Source organism: Neofelis nebulosa, chromosome 8 (assembly GCF_028018385.1).
Source record: "Neofelis nebulosa isolate mNeoNeb1 chromosome 8, mNeoNeb1.pri, whole genome shotgun sequence".
Lineage (NCBI taxonomy): Eukaryota > Metazoa > Chordata > Mammalia > Carnivora > Felidae > Neofelis > Neofelis nebulosa.
The window spans coordinates 94,308,472-94,318,879 of NC_080789.1; the positions used below are offsets into that span (position 1 = coordinate 94,308,472).

General features: G+C 37.3%; 1 protein-coding gene across 1 annotated transcript in view; it reads left to right on the forward strand.

Annotated features, from left to right (window-relative positions):
• Positions 1–1,493, forward strand: part of GUCY2C (guanylate cyclase 2C) — a 69,767-nt gene extending 68,274 nt beyond the window's left edge. Inside the window, exon 27 of the mRNA XM_058743594.1 lies at positions 847–1,493. Coding sequence (XP_058599577.1) covers positions 847–1,021 — 175 coding nt within the window. The 3' untranslated portion in view covers positions 1,022–1,493. The remainder of the gene's footprint in view (positions 1–846) is intronic.
• Positions 1,494–10,408: the final 8,915 nt, after the last annotated feature.

Here is a 10,408-nt window from a genome sequence, read left to right on the forward strand (position 1 = left end):
TTCGGGCATGAGTTTAGCATGCTGGGGCAAAGAGGCACCCTAATCTCTATGGCTGCCAACGGCTCTCTGCTGGGCTGCTGGAAACGGGCCTTCTCCCAGCCCCAGGACTGCAGTTCTGCGTTTTCATGTGGAGCTTGGGTTCTCCCAAAGAGGAGGAAGATGAGGTTTCAGGTCTAACGAACAGGTTTCAGTTCCCTTGAAGATGACTCAAATGACCATCCAGTTGCACATTTCATTGCTGCAATAAGTCATACAGCTGTTACTGTGGCTTTTGCTATGGCACAGAGATTCTGTCTTGCAGACCCCTAGATGCTGGACCCACATAGACGGCAAGCCTGAAGAGAAGCCAAAACAACCCAGATCTTTTCTGGGCCCCAGGTCCATTTCAAACTCTTGAAACCCATCATCCCTTCTAAGCCTACCTCAGACAAGAGCCACGCTCCAGGATGTGTGGGACCAAGTCCTCAGGCTTATGTTGCAGGGGCCTTGCATTGTCGTGGCTTCTTTTCTCCTCCCTGCGGTGGCTTGCGTAAACCTCACTGCACTTCCAAATCAAGCAGCGTGTTGTTTCAGTTTGAAATTGAAATATAATTTTCCGCTCAAAATATATTCTGCTCTTTCTCCAATTACACAGAGCAGGGATGGCAGCTCTTTTAAACTTGTCAAAAGCAAGGCTCATTCTGTATTCTCCGGACTCCCGGTGTTTGGTGCAGAATAAGCATTCCGAATAAGAATTCGATAAAATAAGCATTCTTTTGGGTAAACTGAACTGATTGTTCTGGAGCTAAGGAATATTCTGTGTGAATTGCTGAGAAGTGCCATTTTTTCTCCCCACTCTCTTTCCAGGGAGAATCAGCAGCGCTTGCAAGCCGAATTTTCCGACATGATTGCCAACTCTTTGCAGAAAAGACAGGCGGCGGGGATAAGAAGCCGAAAACCAACACGGGTGGCCAGCTACAAAAAAGGCACTCTGGAATACTTGCAGCTGAACACAACAGACAAGGAGAGCACCCATTTTTAAACCAAAATGAAGTCCCAGGACTCCGCAAATTAAGTACAGCCTCACTTAGACAGCGGCCTCAAGTGTCCCAGAGACCTAATGCAATAGAAGACTTAGATACTACACTCTGCTTCGCCTTGGCTGCCCTGTCTGGAACACAGACTTGCCTCTATGAATCAGATGTGCGCTCTCAGCACAAAAATTACCTTTTACTCTGGAGTCTGACCTCAACAGTGACTCCAGGGAGCTTCCACCTGGGAAAGAAGAGGAATGGATGTACTATCTCTAGGTTGAAGAGATTGTGTTCTTCATCTGTTTTGTTTTCGTTTTTGTTCTATTTACTGACTCATTTTCCTTCTGTATTCATGAGAGGAGTTTTTTAAAATTGTCACAATTATATCTTAAATAACTTTTCTCCATTAAACTATATTTAACTCATAATTTTTGCAGAAAGTATGCTACATGTTAGGCAGGAATAAAAGTTAAAAATTTACTGAGTCTGTGAATGTGTTTCCACCTGCTCCAGCCATTTCCCTGAAATGCTGCAGCCATCGTCTTGTGCTTGCTGAAAAACTGTGCTTGCTAAATTCCCCAGCACTGAAGTCAGGCAAAACCAGCACTGTTGCTCGGGGCCAAAAACCTTGATGTTAGTATCACCTGCTCCACATGAGGTGATTTTACATCTAGCCTTCTACCGCGGGAGGCGGGACCTACGGTTGTCTCCGGTCTGAGACAAAGGTCAAATGTTACTTCCCGGTAAATACAAAGTCCAGTAAAACCTTGGATTGTGACTAACTTGTTCTGCATGTGTTCTACCAGATGAGCAAGCATTTCTAATAAGTTTTAACTTGATAAGCAAGAGATGTCTTGCAATACAAGTAGTACGTGACACCCAATGTCACCTGATCACAACTGAGCCAACGGTTCTTTTCTCTCTCTCTCTCATTGCAGGATTGTGGGTGACCATCCCCCATGCTTGGATGCTCAGTCTCAGGCCTCAGTGTTTGGCAGAAATCAGTGACTTTTTCAGAACATTGGAAGGTGCCCACAGCTGGCACTAGTATATTTTTTTGTCACTTCAAAGCACCTTTGGACAGTCCTTTGCTTTTCCATACAAGAGTAAACTTAGGAATGCTTTGCTTTATTCTAGGTCATTGGATAGGTTTCTTGTTAAAGTTACATACAAAGAAAAAGATTCCATTGAGCCAATAGATAGCAGTGAATCCATTATTGATAGTGAAAATCGTCCTACACAATCGGCTTCCTCTATCTTGTCTCCCTCACACCAGCCACGAAGGTTTTCAAAGGTAAGAACAGGTTAATTTAAGTTTATTTATATTTTGTATTTTCTTTATTGTATCATATTACAGTATTGTAATCATTTTTATATGAATATTTTTGGGTTGTGGAACGAATCATCTGAGTTTCCATTATTTCTTATGGGGAAATTCTCTTTGATATACAAGTGCTTTGGATTACAAGTGTGTTTCCAGAACAAATTATGCTTGCAAACCAAAGTTTTACTGTACTTTAAACTCTGCAACTATCCCCTTCCTGCCATCCAGCAGCCATCTTCTGCCCCCTTTTCCTGGCGCCCCAACATGACTCATTTGCTTAAAATCTCGGGGGGAAAGACAAAAGACAGCTGGTGTTGAGTAGAGTAGAATCGGCAAAGGCAAGAACAAGTATGTAACACTTCCGCCACTTAACCTTCAGAAAACAAGTGCTTCGACCATATTACTCCTACCCCAGCCTCTACCACAAAAACCACTCCAGAGATTAGGAAACATGTTATGTCTTCTCCATCACCTGGAAAAACATAAAACCAAAAATAGTAAAACATATTGTCTTCTGATTTATATGTTTAGCACTTCATATGCAGCATGGGTCCTTCACCTGGAATCTGGAGTTTTATAACTTGTGTCTCAGCACTCTACCTCATTGGCTTTACAATTACAAAAAAGTATGCTTGTAAGGCAAGAATTCTCATACATGCAAGATAGTTCAGAAAGTTTGCCATCCATGAATTCCATGTGAAAAAAAGTACAAGAGGAAGTACTCTGTTAAACACGAAAGAAATTCAAGAGGAATACAGGAAATGCTAAAATCAATGCTTTTATACCTTTGATGTATACTCCTCTTAAAAACTAAAGATAGGACTTACAAGTATTGAAATAATAATACAACTAAATCAATTAGCTATCCGTTTTGTCTGTTTAGTACCAGCTATCCAGTATCAAAAAAGTAATTAGGATTTAAGTGAGAAAGGCATTTTCACCTTATTCTCCTTTTTTATAACCCCCTAGAAAACAATGAAAATAACAGACTATAGAGGAGACAACTAAAGAAGCAAGAAATACTCAAGATTTTAAACTTCAATTTCAATTAAAGATGAGCAATTTTAAAATATATAACACATAAATGCATACCTGTTCAAAAACTGTCATCTGGAAAAAAATAAGGGAGAAACCTTGAGCCAGCTCTTACTTCCTCAAGACCTCAAGCAGGAAAGAGATTTCCCTCAAAGTTAACATTACATCCTAAAAGGCTGATCTCAGGGCAGATCTAGGCCAACAAGCAGGAAATGACCCTAAATATTTGAAAGCTTCAGAATGGCAGAGAAAATAGAAATTATGTTGACATAAGATCTTCAACTTCAACTGTGTTGAAGACCTTCCATTCCACTGGAAGGAGATGCCAGAAGTGAAGCAGAGGAAGGAGGGAGGGGGAGACAATCATTTCCGTAGCAATTTTAAAAGGCTCAGGTATGAATTACATTAACCATTCAATGGAAACATTCAGTGCAGTCTAATAGAAATATGTCAGCCTCACATGTACATTTCTTAGATTTTTATTTTGAAAAAAAATAACAGATTCATAGGAAGTTGCAAAAATAGTACAAGAGACAGTACAAGATGGCATAGACACATTTCTCCCTGATCTTCCTCTCTAAATACATGTAAATGTCCTCTCTAAATGTTATGTAAATCCGTAATATAATGCAAGTCACAAAGGAGAACCCAGTAGGATGGGAAGAGGAAAACAGACTTGTTAGGGACATCAAGACTGACAGAACAACATTGCCACAGAGTGTCTTGCTTCCCTCTACCCAACAAAATGAGGCAAGCCAGGCCCAGCATTTTTAGACTTTTAACCAATCAACAAAACTACTTTGCAACTTTGTCAAAATCAGCTGTCCGTACATGGCTGATTCTACTTCTGGGTTCTCTATTTTATGCCATTGATCCAGGCATTTATCCCTCCTCCCATGTCACATAGTCTTGATTATTGTAGCTATATAATCAATCTTAAAATCGGGTGGAGTGCATCATCCCACTTTATTCTTCTTTTACAAAATTGTTTCATCCATTACAGTTTTTTGCCTCTTCATATAAGTTTTAGAATAAGCTTGTATATAGCTATAATAAAACTTGCTAGGGTTTTTGATATAATTTGCATCAAACCAATATGTCAATTTGGGGAGAACTGACATCTTGGCTATGTTGAGTCTTCCAGTTTATGAACATGGTATATCTTGCCATTTATTTATTTCTCCTTTTACAAAGGCAATTTAAATGTCCTAATAGTTATATTTTTAAAAAGTAAAAAGAAACAGGTAACTTACTTTAATAATATATTTAATTAAACCAGTGTAAACCAGTGTTATCATTGCTGCGTGAAATCAATATAAAATTATTAGATATTTTTCATTTTTTGTGGTAAGTCTTTAAAAACAGTCTATATTTTATAGTTACAGAACATCTCAATTCAAACTAGTCATATTTAGAGTGCTTAATAGTCACATACCACTAGTCATTACTAATTGGGCAGCACCACTTTAGAATGCCACAAACTGGAGGATATTCTTTTTCAAAGAAGGGAAAGGAAATTATAGATTAAGAGAGGGAGTAAGAGGATTTGTTCACTCTCTTAAGAGACAACCAGATACACACATGACATATGTGTTGAAACTACATAATGGGGAAATTTAGACAACTGTAACTAGTATATAAAAAGCTCTAAAGGAAGGGGCGCCTGGGTGGCTCAGTCGGTTAAGCATCTGACTTCGGCTCAGGTCATGATCTCACAGTTTGTGCGTTCGAGCCCCGTGCCAGCCTCTGTCCTGACAGCTCGGAGCCTGCTTAAATTCTGTGTCTCCTTCTCTCTCTGCCCATCCCCTACTCATTCTCTGTCTCTCAAAAATAAATAAACGTTAAAAATTAAAAAAAAAAAAAGTTCTGAAGGAAAACATGGGTAACATGTTTCAGATGGGCAATTCAGCATACTGTCGGAAACAAAAGGAAATAATCAAATGGAAATACTACAAATAAGAAGCATAGTGACAGAGAGGAAGAATGCCTAATATCTCATAGTTAGACTTGCTGAAGAAAGAATCAGTGTACTTGTAGCACTAAAGAAATCATGCAAACTAGAAAAAGAAGTATATAAACTGAAATAGAACTACTAAAAACTGGGAGACAATATCAAATAGCCTCAGGTATGTAAGTAAAATCCCAGTTATAGAACAATGCAGAAGAAACATTTGAAAAAATAATGACGAAAAATCGATCAAATGTAATGACAGACACCAAGTTACAGATCCAAGAATATCAAAGAACATCAAACAGGATAAATGCTCAAAACTACACTTACATTCAAACTGCTGAAAATAAAGAAAAAATTGTAAAAATAGCCTGTGGTTGGTGGAGGTGGGAACACACATGACACACGGAAGAACAAAGTTTAAACATACAACCTGCTTTTCTTCTGAAACTACGTGAACTAAAAGACAATAAAATGGCATCTTTAAAGTGTTGAAGGAAGAAAAATAGCATTCTATACCCCCCCCAAACTCAAAAGTGAATAAAAAATAGACTTTCTAAAAAAAAGAATGTGAAAATTTATTGCCAGTAGTCCTACTCTACATTACAGATTTCTTTTTTCTTTTTTTTTTAATTTTAGTTAACATACAGTATAATACTGGTTTCACAAAATAGAATTTAGTGATTCGTCACTTGCATACAATACCCAGTGTTCATTACAAGTGCCCTCCTTAGTAGCCATTACCCATCCAGCCTATCTCCTACCCACCTCTCTCCATCCACCCACAGTTCTATCACAGCTTTTCTTTTCTCTATCATTAAGAGTCTCTTGTGTTTGTTTCCCCTCTCTTCTTTCCTCCCCTTTCCCATATGTTCATCTGTCTTGTTTTTTAAATTCCACATATGAATGAAATCAGATGGTATTTGTCTTTCTCTGGTTGACTTATTTCACTTAGCATAATACATTCTAGCTCCATCCATGTCATTACAAATGACAAGATTTCATTCTTTTTATTGGCTGAGTAATATTCCATTGTATAATATATACCACATCTTCTTTATCAGTTCATCAATCAGTGGATATTTGAGCTCTTGCCATAATTGGGTTATTGTCAGTAATACTTCTATAAATATTGGGGTTCATGTACCCCTTCAAATCTGTATTTTTGTATCCTTTGGGTAAATACCTAATAGTGCAATTCCTGGACCATAAGGTAGTTCTATTTTTAGTTTCTTGAGGACTCTCCACACTGTTCTCCAGGATTGCTGCCCCAGTTTGCATTCCCACTAACAGTGCAAGAGGGTTCTCTTTCTCTGCATCCTTGCCAACACCTGTTTTTTCTTGTAATGTTAATTTTAGCTATTCTGATAATTGTGAGTTGGTATCTCATCATAGTTTTGATTTGTATTTCCTTGATGGTTGAGCATTTTTTATGTGTCTGTTAGCCATCTGGATGTCTTTTTTGAAAGAGTATATATTCAAGTCTTCTCCCCATTTCTTAACTGGGTTGTTCTTTGAGTGTTGAGTTTGGTAAGTTCTTTATAGATTTTGGATACTAACCCTTTATCAGATATGTCACTTGCACATATGTTTTCCCATTCTGTAGGCTGCTTTTGAGTTTCATTGATTGTTTCCTTCTCTGTGCAGAAGCTTTTTATCTTGATGAAGTCTCAATAGTTCATGTTTGCTTTTATTTCCCTTGCTTTCAGCAACATGTCAAGTAAGAAGTTGCTGTGGCTGAGGTTAAAGAGGTCGTTGTTCTGGGGTCAAATGGTCTTTTATCCATTTTGAGTTTATTTTTGTGTATGGTGTAAGAAAGAGGTCCATGTTCATTCTTCTGTGTGTGGCTGTCCAGTTTTCCCTACACTATTTGTTGAAAAGACTTTTTTTCCATTGGATATTCTTTCCTGCTTTGTCAAAGATTAGTTGACCATATGGTTGTGGGTCCATTTATGGATTTTCTAATCTGTTCCATTGATCTGTGTGTTTTGGCCAGTACCATACTGTCTTGATGACTCTTGCTTTGTAACATAGCTTGAAATCCAGAATCATGATGCCTCCAGTTTGTTTTTCTTTTTCAGGATTGCTTTGGCTATTCAGGATATTTTGTGGTTCCATAAAAATTTTAAGATTGTTTGTTCTAGCTCTGAGAAAAATGCTGCTGGTATTTTGATAGGGATTGAATTAAATGTGTAGATTGCTTTGGGTAGTATAGACATTTTAACAATGTGTGTTCTTCCAATCCATGAGCATAGAATGCTTTTTCATTTCTTTGTGTCCTCTTCCATTTTTTTCATAAGTGTTCTATAGTTTTCAGATTATAGATCTTTTACTTCTTTAGTTAGGTTTATTCCTGGGTATCTTATGGGTTTTGGTGCAGTTGTAAATGGGATCAATTCCTTGATTTCTTTTTCTGCTGTTTCATTATTGGTGTATAGAAATGCAACATATTTCTGTACATTTATTTTACATCCTGTGACTTTGCTGAATTCATAGATTAGTTCTACCAATTTTTGGTGGCGTTTTTGGGTTTTCTAAATAGAGTATCATGTCATCTGCAAATAGTGAAAGTTTGACTTCTTCTTTTCCAATCTAGGTGCCTTTTATTTCTTTCTGTGATCTGATTGCTGAGGCTAGGACTTCCAGTACCATGTTAAATAACAATGGTGAGAGTGGACATCCCTGTCTTATTCCTGTCCATAGTGGAAAAGCTCTCAGCTTTTCTCCATCAAGGATGGTATTAGCTGTGTGTTTTTCATATATGGCCTTTATGATGTTGAGTTATGTTCCCTCTATGTCTACTTTGTTGAGGGTTTTTATCAAGAATGGATGCTGTAATTTGTCAAATGCCTTGTCTGCATCTTTGACAGGCTCATATGGTTCTTATCCTTTCTTTTATTAACACAGTGTATCACACTGATTGATTTCCAAATATTGAACCATCCCTGCAGGCCAGGAATAAATCCCACTTGATGGTGATGAATAATTCTCTTATATACTGTTGAATTGGATTTTGTAATATCTTGTTGAGAATTTTTGCATCCAGTTTTATCAAGGACATTGGCCTGTAATTCTCCTTTTTAGTGGGGTCTTTGTCTGGTTTTGGAATCAAGGTAATACTGACTTCATAGAATGAGTTTGGAAGTTTTCCTTCTATTTCTATTTTCTTGGAACAGTTTGAAAAGAATAGGTAATAACTCTTTTTAAATGTCTGGTAGAATTCTTCTGGAAAGCCATCTGGCCCAGGACTCTTGTTTGTTGGGAGATTTTTAATTACTGATTCAATTTTTTTTGCTGGCTGTGGACTTGTTCAAATTTTGTATCCCTCCCTGTTTCAGTTTTGGTAGTCTGTGACTTTCTAGAAATTTGTCCATTTTTTCCAGATTGCCCAGTTTATTGGCATATAATTTTTCATAGGATTTTCTTGTAATTGTATTTTTGTTGTTTTGGTTGTAATCTATCCTCTTTCATTCATGATTTTATCTATTTGGGTCCTTTCTCTTTTCTTTTTAATAAGTCTGGCTAGGGGGTTATCAATTTGTTAATTCTTTCAAGGAACGAGTTCTTAGTTTTGTTGAGCTGTTCTCCTGGGGTTTTGTTTGTTGTTTGTTTGTTTGTTTCTATATCATTTATTTTTGCTCTAATCTTTATTATTTCCCTTCTTCTACTGGCTTTAGGCTTTACTTTCTGTTCCTTTTCTAGCTCCTTTCCCTTCTTCTACTGGCTTTAGGCTTTACTTTCTGTTCCTTTTCTAGCTCCTTTCCCTTCTTCTACTGGCTTTAGGCTTTACTTTCTGTTCCTTTTCTAGCTCCTTTAGCTGTAAGATTAGGTTGTGTATTTGAAACCTTTCTTGCTTCCTGAGATAGGGCTAAATTGCAATATACTTCCCCCTTAGGACTGCCTTTGCTTCATCCCAAAGGTTTTGGACTGTCGTGTTTCCATTTAAATATACTTCCATGGAGTTTTTTAGTTTCTTTTTTAATTTGTTAATTTCTTTAACCCATTCATTCTTTAGTAGGATGTTCTTTAACCTCCATGTATTTGAGGGCTGTCCAAATTTTTTCTTGTAGTTTATTTCAAGTTTCATCACGTTGTGATCTGAAAATATGCATGGTATGATCTCAATCTTTTTGTACTTGTTGAGGGCTGATTTGTGGCCAAGTATGTGATCTATTCTGGAGAATGTCCCATGTGCACTTAAAAAGAATGTGTACTCTGCTGCTTTGGGATAAAATGTTCTGAATATATCTGTTCAGTCCATCTGGTCCAGTGTGTCATTCAAAGTCATTGCTTCCTTGTTGATTTTCTGCTTTAGGTGATCTGTCCATTGTTGTAAGTGGGGTATTAAAGTCCCCTAGTACTATTGTATTATTATCAATGAATTTATTTATATTTGTCATTAATTGATTTATATATTTGGGTGTCCCAAGTGGGGGAGGCATAAATATTTACAATTCTTAGCTTTTCTTGAAGTATTCATTATGACACAATGCCCTCTTCATCTCTTGTTATAGTCTTTCTTTTAAAATTTAGTTTGTCTGATATAAATATGACTACTCTGACTTTCTTTTGACATCCATTAGCGTGATAGATGGTTTCTCATCCTTTCACATTCAATCTGCAGGTGTCTTTAGGTCTAAAATGAATCTCTTGTAGGCAGCATATAGATGGATCTTGTTCTTTTATCCATACTGATACCTTATGTCTTTTGATTGGAGCATTTAGTCCATTTACATTCACAGTGATTATTGAAAGATACGAATTTAGTGCCATTGTGTTAACTGTAGAGTTGGTGTTCCTGGTGATGCTTTATGGTCCTTTCTAGTCTTTGTTGCTTTTGGTCTTTTTTTTTTCCTCCAGAGTCCCCCTTAAAATTCTTGTAGGGTTGGTTTAGTGGTCACAAACTCCTTTAGGTTTTGTTTGTCTGGGAAGCTCTTTATCTCTCCTTCTATTTTGAGTGACTGCCTTGCTGGATAGAGTATTCTTGGCTGCATATTTTTTCCATTCAACATGTAGAATATATCTTGCCACTCCTTTCTGGCCTGCCAAGTTTCTGTGAACAGATCTGCTGTGAACCTGATCTGT